This window comes from Oryzias melastigma, linkage group LG24 (genome assembly GCF_002922805.2).
Source record: "Oryzias melastigma strain HK-1 linkage group LG24, ASM292280v2, whole genome shotgun sequence".
NCBI classification, from domain to species: Eukaryota; Metazoa; Chordata; class Actinopteri; order Beloniformes; family Adrianichthyidae; genus Oryzias; species Oryzias melastigma.
In genome coordinates this window covers 8,232,005-8,251,634 of record NC_050535.1, presented here as the reverse complement: position 1 = coordinate 8,251,634, position 19,630 = coordinate 8,232,005, and the positions used below count along the sequence as shown (strand labels likewise).

The window sequence follows — 19,630 nt, the reverse complement described above, 5'->3', positions numbered from 1 at the left end:
GAGGGAGATCAGATCTTTACCAACCGAGTTTACTCTGCAGATCAGACCCGAGCAAACTGTCTGTCCGGAGACGTTGAGGAGGAGATCAGGTGTGAAAACGGTTTCCTTCACGCACATTATGCCGAAAATAATCCACTTTAGAGGGTCATTCGGTTTTCAGAATACATGTTTAATAAAAGCAGGGATGGGGTCATATTCCACATTTATCTGTCATTTTATTATCAAGAAAGTAACAATAAATGCAAATTTCACATCAACACTACATTTTTGTTGATTCCCTGAATCTTCTTTTCTCTCAGGCTGACGCAGAGAGAGCTGGAGAACCAGAAAGCCCAAGAAAATCGTTTCCAGCAGCAAATAAGAAAGCTGGACGACGAGATCAAACAGAATGAAATATTACTCAAAAAATGCCAAATGACCCAAAAGTCCACGAAAGTAAGTCTATTATTGACATTTGTTCACTTGAAGAGGCAAAAGTGATAAATATTTGATGAATTTTGTAACACTGAAGACAATTTTAGTGGATAAAACAAAATTTAATTCATTAAATTATAGATTTTTGTTGGTTTAAATGACCAAAATTTAAATAATTTATTTAAATTGATTCGAGAAACCAAGTTTGTGTTTGTTTTCCAGGACAAAATGACAAAGCTGCAGCTGGAACTGACGGACCTGCAGAACGTAGAAGAACCTCAGTCAGAGGACCTCAAGGCGCTGGTTAGTGCTCGCCGCTGCCGCCGTCCACGAAGCTATCCCGCTCTCCTTTTCAAATGTCCGCGTTTGTCCGCAGGAGGAAGATTTACAGGAGGTCGTCTCCAAGGTTTCAATGAAGCAAACCCAATATGATGAAGCAAAAGATCAGATGGCCAAACTGAAGGAGAACTATGAGGAGGCGGAGCAGGAATACAAGCAGCACAAAGAGTCCATCAACACGCTTTTGGAGGAGGCGGAGTCAGTTAAGGTAGTTTTGGATCACAAATTAACTTATTAAATTTGGCAATTTTGTTACGTGCAAAAATAAAAAGCCCTTCACTAAATAAAATAATAATAAAATAAAGCTGCTTTTCTCTTAGAGTTTCAATAAAATGACAACACTGGAGCTTCGGTGTTAAGGGGTTAAATGTGATTTCAAAATAAAAGCATTGGTTTAAGTATGTCATTCAAATATACATTTTGATTTTGACTCCTTTTATTTTGTCAGTGAAGCAAATGTGAGAGGAAGATATTTATCTTAATATATTTCAACTCCATTTAGAGAAGAATTTTGACTATTAAAGTCTAATTTGTTGAATTAAATTCACTTCTTCATAATATTCCTGTTCAATTTTTTTTGTTATGTCAAAAAATAAAGAATATTAATAATAAGTTAAGGCCAAAAATGTGAAACTGTATGTTTTTGACGTCTCTGCTTGTGTTTACAGGAAGATCTGAGTAAAACCGACCAGGAAGTAGTCAGATGTAAACATCACACCAAACACTATGAAGAGAAGCGCAGCGGCCACCTTAAGAACATCCAGTCTCTGGAGGCAGAACTTAAAAGCAAAGAGGAGGAACTGCAGGTATGCAGTATATATATTTAAGACAAATTTTGAACCAGAAAACAGCCAAATGCTTCTGTGTGAGAAAAGACAACCATGTTAGGTCACTTTATGCTTTTTTTTGGCCAATAAAATTGATTATTTTTCTTTTTTATATATATAAATAACCATGTATTATAATTATTTTAATGTTAAAATGATTTTAATTTAATACATTTATTAAGTTTATTCATGGAGACAATGCTCCATTCCACTTTGATCCACTATAATGCAAAAAAACTGTAAATGATTGGTTATAATCATGTTTATTCCTTATTATTCAAGTTTGTTTCAATCCTGATCGTTCCATTAATGTATTTGTGTGCTTCAGGAGTCTGTGGCAAAGGCTGCTCAGATTTGTCCCGAGCGTTTGGAAACCTCTCGACCGGCCAAGAGTTTGGACAGCGAAATAAACCGCATGAAAGTGAAGATTGCGACCCAGCAGGAGCAACAAGGAGATCGCAACGAGATTGTCAGGTATTTTACAGTTTAAACTGCAACTACAGGATAGGGTTGCTTTTTTAAAAATTTTTTTAACATTGGATTTAACGTTGGATTCTTGGTTTAAAGGCAGTTTGCGAAGGCCAGAGACAGCTACAAGAACATGTCGCAGCAAATCAAGAACCTCAACTCTTTCATTAAAAGCCTGACCAGCGTCATGAACCAAAGGCTCCAGGCGTACACCGAGTTCAGGAAGTAAGAGATTTCCACTTCATCCATTTCCTCCCTCGTCTTAACTTTACAGCTTTTGTTATTCTCCTCTTTCAGATTCTTTTCTGCTCGCTGTAAGTACTACTTTAACAGCATGCTGGCTCAGCGAGGATACAGCGGAAGTATGATCTTTGACCACAAGAACGAGACCCTTTCCATTTCGGTGAGGACATTTATTCATTCACATGAGGGGAAATTCAAATGTTCTGCTACTTTTGCTTTTATGGAACAAAGTAGAAATTCTTTCGAATTCATACAGTTCTGACTGGTTGTTATCGTAATATTACTTTGTTTGTACTTTTCAAATGCAGATTGTTTTCTGCTGGAGTGTTGGGGTTCTGTCTTTCCTGGTTTTCCCATCCTAATTTTGTTTGCTATTGTTGGAAGCTTTAGTCCTTGTATTTTTTTGGTTGTTTTGGTGTGGCTTGCGTTTTTCTGTAATTAAATCCCTAGATGGGGGTGTAACCTAAATTGGGGGCTTGTCCGGGATTTCCTATGTTCTTGAGAAATGTTTGGTTGCCAATTTTCTTTATCTCATCTGTTTACAAGCCCCTAGACAGGGGTGTAGCATAAACTGGGGGCTTGTCCGGGATTATTTTTGGTCTCGAGAAATGTTTGGTAGCCAGTTTTCTTTTCCTTATCTTTTTACAAGCCCCTATACAGGGGTGTATCATAAAATTGGTGGAGTGTAACATTAATTGTGTTCTTGAGAAATGTTTAGTGGTCAGTTTTCTTTATCTTGTCCGTTTACAAGCCCCTAGACAGGGGTGTAACATAAAATTGGTGGGGTGTGATATAATTTGGGGGCTTGTCCGGGATTAATTGTGTTCTTGAGAAATGTTTGGCTGCCAATTTTCTTTATCTTATCTGTTTACAAGCCCCTAGACAGGGGTGTATCATAAACTGGGGGCTTGTCCGTGATTATTTTTGGTCTTGAGAAATGTTTGGTAGCCAGTTTTCTTTTCCTTATCCTTTTACAAGGATAAAACTGATGGGATGTAATATAATTTGGGGGCTCGTCCGGGATTGTGTTCTTGAGAAATGTTTGGTTGCCAATTTTCTTTATCTTATTTGTTTACAAGCTCCTAGACAGGGGGTGTATCATAAATTGGGGGCTTGTCCGGGATTATTTTTGGTCTTGTGAAATGTTTTTACCCTTTTCCAAGCCCCTGTACAGGGGTGTAACACTGGCAACGTAACAAGTATCAGAAGACCCGGATATTTGATCTTTCCCGGAAAATGTATGATTATTTATGACCTTTTTCTGATTTGCAATCTTTATAAATATAGCAAAGTATAGTAAAAAAAATACACTTCAGGGAATGTAATTATTGCTCTAAAATGCAGAACAATGTTGGATTTAAAGTATAGAAACTAAACAAACCAAAATCGTTATTGTCACAGGAAGTACATACATTTTCAAAGTAAAGTGTCGGTGATGCTCTTTATAGTCAAATTAAAACTATTGAGTGTCGTTCGTTAATGGAAAAAAAAGGATTTAGCTAAAATATGTTTTAAATATAGGTGACAATTTGATTAAAAATTATAACAATATGACTTTTTTATTTATGTTTTGCTGATTTTGATCTCCTGTTCTAAATAAATGTATAAATAATGGTGATTAAACACACATTTTAATTTAATAGTAGCATAATAGTAATTATTTCAAATATGCCATTTAAGAATTAAAAAATAAAAAATTAATTATAATTTTTATTATACCTTCAGGTTCAACCAGGTCAAGGAAACACGGCTGACCTGAGCGACATGCGCTCCCTGTCTGGAGGCGAGCGCTCCTTCTCCACCGTGTGTTTTGTCCTGTCTCTTTGGGCCATCACAGAGGCGCCTTTTCGCTGTCTGGACGAGTTTGACGTTTACATGGTACAGCGGTTTGATCGTCATCGAAAAACTGTAAAGTAAACTTTAATATAATCTGATTTCTACATGGATTTTTTGTCGTTTTAGGACATGGTGAACAGAAGGATTTCTATGGACATGATGCTAAAGGTGGCTTCAGGTCAACTCTTCAGACAGTTCATTTTCCTCACGCCGCAGAACATGAGGTAACCGTTTAAAAAAACAGATCCTGCACTTTAAAAAGTCATTTTGTATTCAACGCTGTTCCTCTTCCTTTCCTCCAAACAGTTCCCTTCCGATAAGCAGCAACATCCGTATCCTTCGCCTCAAAGATCCAGACCGAGGACAGAATAACTCGTCCACATGAAGAGAAGACATGTAGCATTTAGAGTCAGCAAGACGTTCCTCTGTAGAAACCTTTTTGGGCTGTTTGTAACCAGTTCAAGTAAAAATGTATTTTCAAACATTTCCAGTAAAGTTTGTTGAAACTTTAATAAGCTAAAGATAAGAATTTCTTCTTTCTGTTCAACTTTATGGACTTAAAAGTCCACCACAATTGTTAATAAATAAAATACTTTTTAGACTGGAAACGTGTTTGTTTTGTGTGTAGCTCTTAGTTTAGGAATAACTACTTTTGTATCTCAAAATGGTAACTAATTTGTGTTTTATTAGCATGTTCTTAATATAAGTTTCTCATTTTAACATTTTCTAAAATTTCTTTCCAAATCAAGTGTCAAAGTTTTCAGAATTTGACTAAACTCTGATTTGTTTTACAGATGTGGACCAAAAAAAAAGCAAAACTAGTAACAATTTATAAAAATCAAATAAGTTAAATTAAAAAAAATTGTCAGTTTTAGGTCATTTTTGTGATCATTATGTTAATTCTTCTGATTCACAAATGCATAAAGAGAATTTTGTCCACACTTTGGAGGCATTCTTAATGCAAAACCGAATGCACTTTTGGAACAATAAAGTTTTAATTATTTGATACAATAAGTATTTTTAAACCAATAAATAAAGTTTCAATAACTGTTCATAAAATGTTATTTAAAAAAGAGTTTTAATGAAGATCCACTATTATGAAACTTGTATTTTTAACATGTTCTTGTGGCGTTTTTCTGATGATGGAGGACATATATAAAGATATTTAAGCTAAAATTTGCATTTCTGACTATTTTTTAAATTAAATTCATTGCAAATCAGTGTCAAATAAAAAAATGCCTTCAGAAAACAAGTTTGTGATAATCATTATATTTTCTTATTGTTTTTTAATTGCTATAGATGCTCCTAAGCACCATAAAAAACTCACATCTATCCTTTAAAAGTAATATTTGCTGGATGATAATTATTCTTAAGATTTACCATTAAGGGAGGATGGAGTTGCGCCTTTAAGGGCCCTGTGCCCGGACCCCCACACATGTCAGAGCACAATGCCCTTCCACTCATGCACATAACTCCTCTTGACAACATCCTCTGACCTCCCCAGGAAACTCTTCCCTTTTTATATTTCTCAAGGATCCAACATGAAGCCCAAATCTCTGCACAGACTATTGGACAGGAATTCAGCATCAGCTGAGGCTTTCGGTCGGGCAGTGAAATACAAACAGCACGTCGACTGTGAAGAAACGGGCGAAGACGGAGAGGAAACGCAGAAGCAGAGGGAAACGCCATTTGCTTTTCAGCAGGAGAAGTATGAGCCGTTAATGGATGATGATGCCAAGGAGGAGAGGAAGAAAAAGAAGAAGGAAAACTACAAAAAAGTGAAGAAGGTTGATTGAACTTATAATTAACTTTCTTAAAAATATATACATCTTTTCTTAAATGGATGAATTAACTTTATAAATAGTTCATTTTGATTAATCAAGTCGTTTTTGTTACTTTTACCTAAAGATTCGATTTTATTTATTAATTTTTGGAGCTATTAGGACAGTCAGAAAATAGACATTATTCTTATTTCAGACTCTCAAAGTTTAACCTGTGTGGTCTTTCTGAAGGAGATCAAAGGAGGCTTAATTTTGATAAATGAATGTCTGGGTGCGTCTTTATTATTCATCTCTCCCCTGTCCTGTTGGTAATAAATGGTGTAAAACACAGAGGAGTCACATTATGAATGTGAATGTGAGGGGATTTTCCATACTTTCATCTTTATTTATAGAGAGCTTCATTATTGTGACCCAAACACTTTCTTTTTTCCAAAAACATAAAGAATAAAACTGTTTTTAAGAACAAATTTAAGTGATTTTAATAAATCTTATTTGTTGGAGTTTTCATTAATTCAAAAAAGTATTAAAACATCAACTTGGAAAACTTAACTATTATATTTTTAACATTTGTATTAGAAAAACACAAACAATTAATTATGTGTAAATGTATGTAGAGTGTCTGACAAGGTAAATAATATTTTTTTTAAATAAAATTAGTAAAATTAATTACATTCGTTTTGAAATAAAAATACATTAAGTTCTGCAGTCTTGATGAAGAAGAATGAAACAGTGTATTATATTTTAATAACATAATATTTATTGGTGAAAAATTAATCTTAACAGTCATTTTTGCAAGTTTTTTTTAATTGAGAAATTTTGAGAAAGTAAGTTATTTTTTTTTCTTTTGAAAATATCATTGCCAACCTGAATAAAATTACAAAAACGAATGAGTATTTCGTAAAAGTTTTATTTACTTTTTTAATAAAAGCAACACATTTTTTCTTCTCTTTCTTTTATTGCAAAATTGTCAAATTCAATCAGTATCCTGCTTTTTTTTTAATTATTATTCATTAAAACTAGTAGTGAATCAGCCTATCAATTATATCAATCGAGAATGTTTTGTTCTTTCAGATATATTTTAATTTAAGAGTGAGGAACAAAACACACTGCTAATTGATCTGAAGGGGGTCAAATGTCAAAATCTCAATACTGACAGAGAATTTTTTTGGATTTTATGAGACTAATTTCCTGTTTTCTCTGCACAGTCTGTCCTTTCCTGTTCTGAGCGCACAATAGTGATCACATGACTTTACCTTACAGACAGGATGAGAGCAAGTCTTTCTTCCTGGTGTTCTATTGTTCTGCTGAAGAAAGTATTTGGTCTTCTTCCGATCCATAACTTTTTTTTTAATTGCATGTTTAAAAATAGCAAAACCTGAGACTCAATAAGTCATCTGTATTACAGTGTTTTTAACTTTTCTTGTTTTCTTTCAGAATGTTGGAAAAGCTCTTCGCATCACCTGGAAGTGTTTTATGCTCGGTCTCTACAATTTTGCCCTTGGTTATGCTGCTCCCGTCACAGTGACTGCTGCTTTTGGGACGGACTCTAAGCCCGGGAGAAACAGAACCTGAGCAGGAATCTTCTCCTGATTGTTTTGAAGCTGCTGTATAAGTTATATAATTTTCCTGCAGAAGCTGACCAAAGACTTTGCTCTTTCTATGTTTTTGCTTTCAATATGTATACGTTGATTTTTGTCTATGTTTAGTCTTTCTGTTTCATACAAGAATTTCTATTAAAAGTCATCATACAATTTATTATAAAAATTACATTGTTTTTTCTATGAATGTTGAAAGTTACTCAGTTGGAATTTGAATGTGTACTGATGAAAACTGCATGTTTAAAGGGAATTTGACTGTTTTTAATGGATTTTTAGACAAAGATTGAAAAATGTAAAATTATTTTAAAGGAATATTGGGCTGTGGTTCTTTGCTGGGACAAGATTTATGAAATCGAATGAACAAATCTTTATTTTTGTATTGTTATAGTTATGACTCATGAAATAAAAAAGTTCCAAAAACAGTGGTCTGTCTCAATTCAATTATTTTTTATTTTATTTCATTTCATTTTATTTTATTTTATTTTATTTTATTTTATTTTATTTTATTTTATTTTATTTTATTTTATTTTATTTTTAAACTTCCGGTAAAAATGTTCCCTCTTCTGACGTCATTCCGCTTCCGCCGTGTCGTTCCCCGATCCCCTTTCCCTAACCACGCCCTAATCGCGCGCATGTATATTACGTCACTTCCTCTTTGCCGCCAACATTTGCGACGGTGGATAGTTTTGAATTTGATTTACGACAGCTGCATTTGACTTACGATAGCCGAGAGTCTGGGAGTGTCCTACAGGGAGTACAGATGCGACTATTGTATCTTTAACAGCTGACCGGGCACGTTGTCACTATCGCGGTAAAGATTTGTTTTCTCGTTAAAAAATGGATACATCTATTTTCCAAAAAATCCATCATTTTCTTAGCAATGGATCGATGCCTCCAACGGATTCACAGCGCCACCATGTCAAAAGAATCGCACGTAATTACAAGCTGAAAGGTAACGTAGTTTCAATATAATAATTCTCGGTCCTTAATTTTTTTTGCTTCTGTTTAATTTCGCTATTTTAAACAATTCATACATCTCATAAACATAACGTTGTAATTTTTGTTTAGATGTTTTCTGATTGTTTATTTTTATTTATTTATTTTTTTGTAAAAATCTTATAGTATAGTAGAGCAAAATCTACAAAGTCTACAGGCCATAAGCCTCCTGCTCCGCTCCATTCATAAGCACGTACCTGCAGACAAATAGATCCACGTGTGTCTTTGTTTCACTCATCTGAGCTGAGCTGGATTCTGGATCAAAACTGTACGGCTGGATAGCCTCAATGTTGCTTATCCTTTGTCTTGCTAAGTTTAAAACAGACCAAAAATAAAAACAATATATGATAAACTAAAAACTTTCCTTGCACATCTATAATTGTGTGATTTTTATTGTTTGCCCCACTTTGCTCAGATCTATTTTATTAATATTATAACTTTTTTCTTTTATTGATTTTAATTTTGTTGTATAAAGTGCAGTTGCCCCCTCTGTTTGATTGTAAAAATATAAAAATTCCTGTTCTATAATTACAACCCATGTTTTGTTCTATAGTTTGTCTTGCTCAATAATAAAGACAAAGTTTTATTGTTACTCGCTTTTTTTTCCAGCGCTGTTCCAATTATCATTATTTTTTTAAGTGTTGTTGCAAGTTATCCCTGTTAAAAATGTGTCTAAAACAGAATAATCACAACTAAAAGACCACTAGGAACACTTTGAAAATAAATCAAAGACAACAACATTGCTACTTTCAGGTTATTACAGTTCAAGTAAAATTTACAATATTGATAATGTCCTTCTATTAATAACCTGTACTTGACATACATTTGTCAGGCATTCCAATTTATTTTAGTTAGCAACTCTATAAGATTTTCTTATTTTCATCTTGTTACAGGCAACACACTCTTCTATACTGGTCCCAGGTCAAAGTACATGCGCCTGGTGGTCATGTCAGAAGAGGAGAAGAAAACTGCTTTGATGGAATGCCACCATATCCCTGGTACTGGAAACCACAATGGAGTCAGAGGCACCCGAAACAGGGTTATTGCTAGCTACTACTGGCCAACAATAAACCACGATGTCACTGAATGGGTATGGCCTTTTTTGAGTTAAAAAAATCCAAACCTCTGAATAAATTTTGTTTCTTTTTATTTACTGGTTTTCAAAATAAAACTTAATTTTTATTTTAGGTCAAGTGTTGTCATCGTTGCCAGCTGAATGACCCAATTAAAACTGTGGCACCAGAGTTGCATCCCATCAAGGTACATTTTAAAACTTCTTCTCTCATTGCTAATTCATTTTAATAACAAACTCGTGTTCTGCAGAGTAGCTTTAAATTTTCATGCAATAAGTTCTGTGACCTTGCAGGTAAAAGAACCTTGGGAGGTGATTGGGATGGACCTTATTGGACCCCTCCCAGAGACGGCTCTTGGGAACCAATATGTGCTTACCATGACCGATTTGTTTACAAAATGGGTGGTTGCAGAACCTCTTAAGTCCAAGACTGCTGCTGAGGTCTCTGCAATCGTAACTTCAAAGTTATATACATTTGGCATGGTCAGGAAAATCATTACAGACCAAGGAAAGGAATTTGTGAACCAGGTAAAAATTTGTGAAAGTGTTTTTCATACCTTGATGTATGATAAGATAAAAATTATGTATTTAGAGCAAATTTGCTTGTCTCACTACAGCTCAACGACAGTATTTTTAGCATGCTGAATATTAAACATGCCGTCTCCAGTGCATACCATCCCCAAACCAACGGGCAGGTTAGCATTTTGATTTCTAACCTTGAGTAACCCTAATGAAATGGATCACAGTTACTTATGTATTCTACAATACAATTCAAAGGATGAGAGGACCAATCAAAATATCAAGCGTGCTCTCAGAAAGTATGTCAATGAAAATCATACTGACTGGGACCTTCACCTTGCTGCTGTGGTTTATGGCATTAACACCGCAAAGCAGGTATTCTTGCACTGACGTCTCATATTTAACTTGTGATATTGCTAGTAATAGTCTTTACATTGTAGCATTATTTTAAGAATGTATTTTTTAATGTACATTTGCAAAAGTAGTGGAAAAGTGCAAGAGAAAACTAATAGAGATATTTTGTGTTATCAGCACTCCACCCGCTACAGTCCCTACTTCCTGCTTTTTCATCGACATCCCCGTCTTCCCAATGTGATGAACACATGCCCAATGGATGATAAGGTTGAAGTTGAGGACCCAGAAGAGACCATCAACCTCAGAGTAGAGGAGATGACTACTCTAAATGAAAAGGTCTGTACATTGCAAGAAGGCTAACTAACAGGAACTAACAGGAAGAGGACATTAACTGAGGGGAAAAGGATTGCATTAGATTATGCAAATTACAATGTGATTTAAAGCAGTTCCTTGAAATTGCACACAGTGCAATGCAATATATAGGTAATTTACAATAAAAGAAAAGCATAAAATATTAGCATTACCGTAGCAATTTTCCAGACAGTGGCAGAAGAGGGGCATAGAGGAAGTTGTTCTGTCTCCTGTTGGACAATGGGGGCCCATATAATCTGGTTTGCTCTATCTAACAGAAGAAGGAAAAGAAGAGTGTTCCCTTTATGCTGTTCAGAAACATTCTGAATATGAATAATTTCTATTTTCTCTGTTTCTCATTAAATTTTTTGTAGGTTATTTCTCACATAGAAAAGGCACAGGATAGACAAAAGACAAGCTTTGAAGCCCGGAAAAGGAAATTAGAAAAACGGTGTGTGGTGCAGAAGGGGGATGAAGTGCTTTTGTCGGGGGATCCAAAACGAAGACGCACTGGAGACGGATTAAACAATAAGCATAAAGGACCATACACTGTCTCCAGCATCACACCAAAGGGGGTGGCTACCATTATCAAAGGACCAACTGTCCAGAAGGTGAATGTGTCCCGGTTGAGAAACTACCACAGATCTGCAGGTAAGAGGATAGGATCTAAAGAAGTATTCATATATCAAGATTGATTTTGGAATAAGTGTAAGTTTGTTTGACATGCAACATATTTGCTTATTATCAGCTGCACCAACTGTGAGGAATTCTCTTATGGACCACACATACGTGACTCCTGAATGGCAGGTTGATCACCAATATGCCAGTTCAGGAGCCAAGTGGCAAAAAAATATAAACCCAATTCAGTCTAGTCTGGTAAGGCACATTTCTATACTGTCACAGCAAATGTTATCAAGTCAAAGTTGTGGATGTTTTCAGAATTGCTGAAAAAGTAGAAACAACACTACCCTTTTTTAGTTCCCATTTAATCTCATTTTAAAATTATTGTCTTTACTACATATATAAAAAAAAAAAACACAAAATGCTCTTTTTTTTAGGTGGATTATGTCTTAGACAAAAAACGTCCACCAGGAGAGCTGATTGTGAAGGAGAACAACATATGTTTGACCAGAGAGGACTTTTGGAGCCTTGGTCTAGCACAGTGTATGGAATCCTCCGTAAGTATTCTTAGTCCAATGTACTGTAAAGAAAACATGTGACGCAAAATTTTCAGAGTATTTCTTTTTGTTATTTCAGATCGGCAATGCCTGTCTCAAAATTGTGGGGGAAGCTGCACGCCGACATGTAATTTGTCATTCTGCTACATCTTTTCTTTGGTTATGGCCATGATGGTGGTTGTCTATTAATCTCTGTGTGTATTTGTTCCCTATAGGGAAAAAATGTTTTTATTGCTGACTTGTATGTTGTGGCAACCTGGAAGGATCCCCAAGTCGACCCACTGCTTTCCTTGCCGGTACAATTTTGATTTTTTTTTTTTGTCCTGTGTGAGCGCATGCGCATATTTACTAATTTATGTCGATCCCTGTAGGATAACTTCAAGTCAAAGGACATGCTGGTTTTTCCAGCTTGGAGCAGGCAGATGGGTCAGGCTGACCATTACCTGCTTTGCGTGAGTCCATTTGGTCTTTCTCACTCTGTTTGTTTGTTTGTTTGTTTGTTTGTTTCTTTTTTATCTGATAGAGAAAAAAAGGGATGTCAGGATGTCAATGTGTTGTGTTTTTGTGGATGATGATGATAACATCTCTATTTCAGACAATATTTGTAGCAGAGAAAAAGATTCTATTTCTGGACTCACTTCGGCCTGGTGATTTTGGAGATGCTCTCTACAAAACAATATTTAGGTTGATGCAAAAAAAAGAAAAAAAAAGTTCCTCTGGTCTATTTCAATGGCCAAGTGTGCTCTTTGGCTAGACTGTCTAACAGCAACCTCGTTCTCAGGCTTAAAATTTCAACATGGAGCCTCGTTAACAGATTTAAACGTTCAGCATGGAGCCACAGTCTCACACTTAAATGACCTGCATGAAGCCATGGTGTTGGGATTAAAGGTTTTGCATGGTTCCAAGTTCATTGTGTTAAATATTTTGCATGGAGTGATGTTTTTGGGGTTCAGCATGGAGCCACATCTCAGTCTACTTCATTTATCTATTTTGAATGGCAAATATCTGATTTATGTGTGATTTGTATTCTCTGCAATTCCAGGAGGATAGCAGCTCTGATTTACCCTGGACCCTGGCTGGAGAACACAGGAAGAGATCTTGAGGTATGTTGTCAGCGCAAACTTTTGAAAGCTCGTTGTTCACAATAATGCAATTAAATCTAGCAGGTGCATGTCAGCTCTTTATTTAAGTGTTCACTTTTCTTTTGTTAGATCTTTCCCAAGCAGATGTCCAGCAATTGCTGCGGCATTTTCATGCTGATGGTGAGTATTTTCTTTCTGTTACTTGAGTATAACATTTCAACATGCTAAAAAAAGTATATTTTACTTTTCAGTATGCTCTCTCCATCTGCACATCGTCGGAAATGACATTCACTGAAGTAAGTTTTTTCAGAAAGGACTACCAAAATACCTGAGCCAGTTTTCAGTTCTGTTGAAGATTATATTTTCTTTTCTTTAAGGGGGACATGCCGGCAATTCGGCTGTGGTGGTGTCTTCAGTTGATGGAGAGATTTTGCACTGACGGGTATGGCTGCTACTGTTTTACCATCATATTCACAGTTCTCCAAACTGTGTTTATTTGCAGTTATGGCACAGAGCAGACATCAGGTCACACAAATGTTAATGAAAGCTGTTTACTGTAGTCAGAATAACCCGAGTGAACGTACTGAGAGAGCAGCAGTGTAGAGTAGAGTCCATTCACTCTGGCATTTCTCTCTAAGGCATGGACAGAGATTTGCGTTTTGGACGGAAGAAGCATCTCTGCTTCTTCAGGGAACTCTCCAGCCAGTATTCAGAGTTCAAAAGGCAACCACCTCCAAACCTTAAGTAAGTGCAACTGGGCAGATGAGAGGGGGTCAAAAGTTACAACCATTTATAGAACATGACCACACAATGTTATTGTTGAGTCTTTTCAGCACAATGCTGGTTTACATACATGGTGATAATCTTTATGTAATGTGATAATCATATCTTCCATTACAGTTTAAGACTGATTAAAGCAGGTATCTTATTGTGGGGGGCATTGATTTATTTTTCAATTTCTTTAAAGTATTTGCATAACTGAATTAGTCATTGTAATAACATGTAGCTCCATCAGGACAGAAGGAGACATTATTCAGTAGTGGAGTGAAGTCATTGTTTCCTTAATCCTTAACTTAAAATGTATTTTCAGGAGAACCATAGAGTTTATAGCCTTTTCTTATCTCAGTCTAATTTTTTTTATTTCTTACAGGATGTTTTGACAACAGAAAGAAAGGAGGAACTGAGGACACTATCCAGAGATAACCACCGGGCTACTGCAATCCCTTTTACTGACAAATAAACTATGACTAATTTCATTTTTTTCTTGCCTTTTTATTGAAACTATTACTATGCACTGTAACATAACTCTAGCAGAGTATAATGACACAGCATGAGGTTGTACGGGCTGTACAAGACTTAAGACATAGCAATTTACTGATAACCCAAACAACCAATCCGAGCAAGAATATGGAGCCAAAAATACGGTAAAACTAAATCAACTATAACCAAGTAAAATCCTTGTGAGACTCACGTGAATGAACAGATGTTCCAAATTTCCTTAATTTTTATTACAATAAATGCCGGGTTCAACATTACATTTGAAAAATAGAAAGTAATACATGTTACTAAAGAAAAAATGATGAGCTTTCTATTAATCACAAATTTAAAAGGATGGAGGGGGATCATAGATTATTTAAATCATATTTTTCAAATATGTTTTAGGCTTTCAAAGCCAATAGCTTCCCTCAGTTTAATTAAATTCAGTGTACTTTTGAATTTGACAGATAGAAATCATTAAGAAAGGTTTGTCAATAGTTTATTTACATTAATGAGTATGATGTTTGACCAAAATACAGTAAGATTTGGTTGACTTCCATGTCTTCAAAAAGTCCCGGACTCAAAAAGTCTCAAACAGAGAGGGAAACATCAGGAAGAACAAGTTTTTGCAGAAAATCCATTACAAATGAGATTAGGTTTCAATATGATTGCTGCAAAAGGAACAGTTGATTTTAAAAATCCTTTTAAAATCTTTTGAAAATAACGTGTTTAATTAACTATAGCAAGACGGAAAATAAAGACATAAAAAATAGAGGGAAACAACAACCAAATAGAAATTTGTTGAAAGTTTATTTGGGCAGTTTTTGAGGATTTCGTGGTTTTAATGAGCCATCATATATTTGAAATCTGTTTATAGAACATGGAAAGGATGGTTTACAACCTTTCCATAAACAACAATGGATACTACATTTTTTCAATAATAAATTAATATTCATAATATTTGTGAACTAATTATCCAAATTATCCATAAACATTTATAAGTCTGATGCACAAAAGGGAGAATATTAAGTTGAAGATTAATCCAATTTCTGATCTCCAGAAAATCTTGGTATGTGTACATGGGGAACAATAAATGTCCCAGTTCCATCATTCCAATTACAAAAAATTGCAGGGTTCAACAAAATCTGCTTTTAAGAAATTACATTCTTTTGTTTTTAATGGGTTTCTTTGATTTTTGGTAAATAGACAATTTTTTAAACTTTAAATGGCCAAATTATTGCAGATTTCATTGATTGACATTGCAAAACTGAGTTTTTGAGCTACTACAAACAAACAGGGGGGAAATAAACAACAAACCAAAAAACCTAACAAAATGAATACAGATGTGAGGAAAAGAAAAAAATGTTTTTACAGACAAAATGGAAGGTTTTAGTTTATCATACATTGTTTTAATTTATGGTTCTTGAGCTTCAACGATTCCAAATATAGTTTACATTTGTTTTTAAATATTCTACAATTTGGGGGAGTCTTTATATATTTATATTAGTGTATGTTAAATTTACCAAGACAAATGATTATATTTGGCAGATTTCTTTATTTTCTGATATGATGTCAAATATGATTCTTCAGATAGATAAATATAACTGAGCATTTTGCAATGAGTCTCTTTAACTTTAGGAATAAATGGTAAGTTTATATATCAAGTTCTAAATATATTCAGTGGGATAGTTTTGATTATATTTAAATAAACAGATTTGTTTGTGATAAAATTATTTTTCTGACAGGACTGTCTTTGTAAACGTAAATGTTATATGGTATTATAACAGTATGCAGTGTTTCTTTTTTTGTTCCATGTCTTAAGTTCGGAAAATAACGTTTTTAAAATAACTAAATAAATAACCCATTGGGCTACCCGATCATCCAGCTGCCGCAAATCGTGTTAAAACTGTCAACCAGCGCGAGTAATAAAGTTTTAGAAAAAAAAAATGGCGCAGAAGGGAAGTCACGTAATACATGTGCGCGCGATTAGGGCGTGGTTAGGGAAAGGGGATCGGGGAACGACACGCCGCTTTCCTCTCATGTTTATATTTCATTAATCGGCTGTTTTCGCAGCCCCTTTATTACTTTACAGCCGTAATGGAGAATAAAGCAGAAAATATTAGTTCTATTCCCATCGACGGATTCAGTAATTTGAGGATAACTTCGATATGGACGTTTCTACTTTCTGTAAGTTTATTTCTCCTGAGTTCGAAGCGAAGTTAGCATGCTAAGCTAAACAGCTAACGTTAGGCTACGTCATTTATGTCAATATTAGAAGGCTGTCTGTAAGTTAAATACGTTTAAATCAGAATGCCGTGAACCGTCTTCATGTTTTCCACAGGTGCAGTGGTCAGAGCGTTGGCTCGTTGGGCTTCTGCTGTTTCATCTGCTGTGTTTGCTTTTGACTGTAGTGACCTGCAGGTATTATAAGGCTCAGATCTGCCACTTCCTGCTTATCGGTACGTTTTTATAGCATCCCATTTAATTTAGAAAAATAAACTTGTATTTCAGCTGTAAACACAAACATTGGCACTATTCTGACCAAATTAAATGGTTGATTTTGATTAATTTGGTGTTGTTATTTCTACAGTTGGCCTTGTTTACTGTGCTGAATATCTGAATGAACTAGCAGCCATGAACTGGAGGTAAACCAAAAAGACACATAACTTTTAATTATTGTTATTAAGGTTCATTTTTTTCAATTGTTATTTTCAGGGCCTTTTCAAATTTCCAGTACTTTGACTCCATGGGGATGTTCATTTCATTGGTCTTTTCCATTCCTCTTCTGTTTAATGCCATGATCATTGTGGTAAGTTTGAACCGTTGTCTCAAAATGGTGACATAGTGTTTATTTATTTTTTTTCAGAGTAAACAACAATTAATACATCTGTGTTTGTTATTGACAGATGGTGTGGGTGTACCGGACATTTTCTACCATGACTGAACTGAAAACTCTTCAGCTGAAGAGAAAGGCCCAGCGACAGAGAAGACAGAAGGAAGACTGAATTTTAGGATCTTTCTTCTGCTGTTTTATGTTTTTGAAAAGGAAGAATGCAGCTTTCTTTATTTGGGACTTGAAAAATTATTTTCTGCTTTTTCACAGTTATTGGAAAACAGTGCTGCTATTTGGGAACGGGACCCGTTTGGAGTGATTTTTGTGCCTTTATTCCAAACGTAACTTGGACTGTTTTGATTGAAAATAGGTATTTGTTTTAACAATTATTTTTCTCTTGAAACTCCAAAATACGTACAATCAAAACAATTTTCTCTTGAGAGAGAAAAAAAAAGTTTTAATTGCACATATTTTTAAGCTTCAAGAGTGAATTTGTTTTGTTTTGCACATATTTTTGAGTTTCAAGCGCATTTTTCTGTTTCAAGTGCAAATTTTTTTTTTAAGCACAACATTTTTTAAGTTTATGAATGGTGAGGGTTGTGCTAGGAATAATGGCACAAAAATCCCTCCATAGAGATAGTAAAAATGTTTACTGCTTCCATTATTTTCTATTTTGTCTTAAACTTCAGATAAAGTTTTTTTTTCCTATTTTTCTCTGAGTTTTTATTCCTAAAGTACAGATTATAAATGTATTAAATCTAATGGGTAGAAACACATTTGTTTGGACGTATAAATGTGACAAAATGTTTTTTGATATATGATTAATTTTTCAAAATAAAATTTAAAAAAAGAGTCGTATTGGTTTGACAACCAAATCTTTGCATTTAGTCAGAAAACAGCTTTGCAACAAATCTGTGAAAAAAACTAACTTGTAATAAGCCTTACAATATTTCAAAATAAAATTAAAAAGTGAGATTTGCCTTAAAAAAACCTTCTGGTGACATCGCTGGGAATTCTGGATTTTGTAATGATAGAAAATCTCTTAATTTGATTTTAAAGGTTGCTTAAAAACAAAGAAAACTGTAATTTTATTTACCTGTATATAAAATTGCAGCTACATGAAGTAAATTTGGATTACTACTATTATAATTGGACTAGAAGGTGTTCCTATACCAAAGTCTTTTTTGGGATTTGCATCATTTGTTGTCTCTTTTACTGTATATATTTTACACATCATTTTTACAGAATATTTTCTGCTATACATAAAATTAGGCAATTTCATTTAAGTTTTCTGTGGGTTTTATTTGGTCAAACACTCTTAAGGGACCATGCTTTTTGACTCCACTAAATAAATGCATAAATAATGTAATATTTGTGCGTCCAGAGAGTTAAAGAGATGGATGATGCACCACTAGACGGCAGCATGCCCTCAATGTCTTTAACAGCAAGCCTCTGTTCTTCTTTTCTTCAGCTCACATTCAATACTTCACATGTTCTCATCATCAAGTTCTGACAGGAGTGCCTACCCTATCCATACAGCTGCTTGAATTTTATCTCAAACACTATTTGTTTTCTCAAACGGATCTGATACATGCTGGCATGCTTTACTCACATTCGTCTGTCAGCTGCAGACGTGATTGAAGGGATTGCTGTCACTGGAAGTTATCAAACAGGACAGGGGTGAAGAGGGATGGGTGTGTTGTTTGGTCGGAGGTGGTGATGTGAGCGCGCGAGAGCCGAGCGAGGCTTCATCCAACATGTAGGAGGCTCCTCTCTGACAGCTGGAAAGAACTCATCACTGCTGGAGATGGTGGGCATGTGAGGCTCGCTCTCGTGTGTCTAAAGTGTAGAGGAGCAGGTGTGTTGAGATTACGGAGCTCTGGTTTAGGTCACTGGACCCCATTAAGTCAGCTGCAGAAACATAAACACACATTGATGAAGTTTCAACTGTAAAAAAAATGTTCTACTCCTTTCACTAATAGATCATAGCAAATGCCAACTGGACTGAAAGCTGCACCTGAATTGACCAGGAATTTTTTTTATTCTTTTTTTAAGGAGTCATACAGTGTCCTACACTGCAAAAAGACATCTTAACACTTTAACTAGTGCTCAGCAAAATGGTGGTTATTAATAGCCCAATGTTATCTTGTGCTTATTTATGACTTGTATAATTTTAACAAAATATATTTTTATGGAGAGTAAAATATTGAAAGTTATTTAAGGTTTAAGTTGATTTATGTTCGAATAATGTTCCTGGTTTTTTTTTTCATAATCAAATGTAAAAGTTACGGTTTAAAGTTTTAAAAATGTGCATTATGCTAGCTTTATGGTCTATTTTGGCATTGACTAAAATTTACAAAGAGATAATAATTCAGCTACATGCTAACTGTTTTGGCTAATTTAGGCTTTTTTTGTTTGTTTTTTTTAGTTTTTAGCTGTTTTGGAGTTTAGCTAATATTTTAGCTACATGCAAGCTGTTTGT

The 19,630-nt window shown here is 34.8% G+C and overlaps 3 protein-coding genes across 4 annotated transcripts in view; all 3 read left to right on the top strand.

Annotated features, from left to right (window-relative positions):
- The window catches only part of si:dkey-119f1.1 (uncharacterized protein LOC557127 homolog), a 12,216-nt gene extending 7,481 nt beyond the window's left edge, over nt 1-4,735 (top strand). Inside the window, exons 18-28 of one of the 2 annotated variants that reach the window (XM_024291499.1) lie at nt 8-89; nt 300-435; nt 637-717; nt 791-961; nt 1,422-1,559; nt 1,909-2,054; nt 2,148-2,273; nt 2,346-2,451; nt 4,017-4,169; nt 4,254-4,351; nt 4,434-4,735. In XM_024291499.1, coding sequence (XP_024147267.1) covers nt 8-89; nt 300-435; nt 637-717; nt 791-961; nt 1,422-1,559; nt 1,909-2,054; nt 2,148-2,273; nt 2,346-2,451; nt 4,017-4,169; nt 4,254-4,351; nt 4,434-4,512 — 1,316 coding nt within the window. In that variant the 3' untranslated portion in view covers nt 4,513-4,735. Of the gene's footprint in view, nt 1-7; nt 90-295; nt 436-636; nt 718-790; nt 962-1,421; nt 1,560-1,908; nt 2,055-2,147; nt 2,274-2,345; nt 2,452-4,016; nt 4,170-4,253; nt 4,352-4,433 lie in introns of both variants that reach the window. The other variant, XM_024291498.1, reaches the window with a different exon arrangement.
- Nucleotides 4,736-5,550: 815 nt separating this feature from the next.
- On the top strand, nt 5,551-7,928 carry LOC112158192 (uncharacterized protein C1orf115). Its single transcript, XM_024291430.2, has 2 exons — nt 5,551-5,914; nt 7,343-7,928. The coding sequence occupies exons 1-2, from the start codon at nt 5,669-5,671 to the stop codon at nt 7,478-7,480; spliced, it is 384 nt and encodes a 127-aa protein (XP_024147198.1). The 5' UTR covers nt 5,551-5,668; the 3' UTR covers nt 7,481-7,928.
- Nucleotides 7,929-16,311: 8,383 nt separating this feature from the next.
- On the top strand, nt 16,312-17,856 carry tmem18 (transmembrane protein 18). Its single transcript, XM_024291230.2, has 5 exons — nt 16,312-16,502; nt 16,657-16,774; nt 16,906-16,960; nt 17,031-17,124; nt 17,222-17,856. The coding sequence occupies exons 1-5, from the start codon at nt 16,413-16,415 to the stop codon at nt 17,318-17,320; spliced, it is 456 nt and encodes a 151-aa protein (XP_024146998.1). The 5' UTR covers nt 16,312-16,412; the 3' UTR covers nt 17,321-17,856.
- The last annotated feature ends 1,774 nt before the right edge of the window (nt 17,857-19,630 follow it).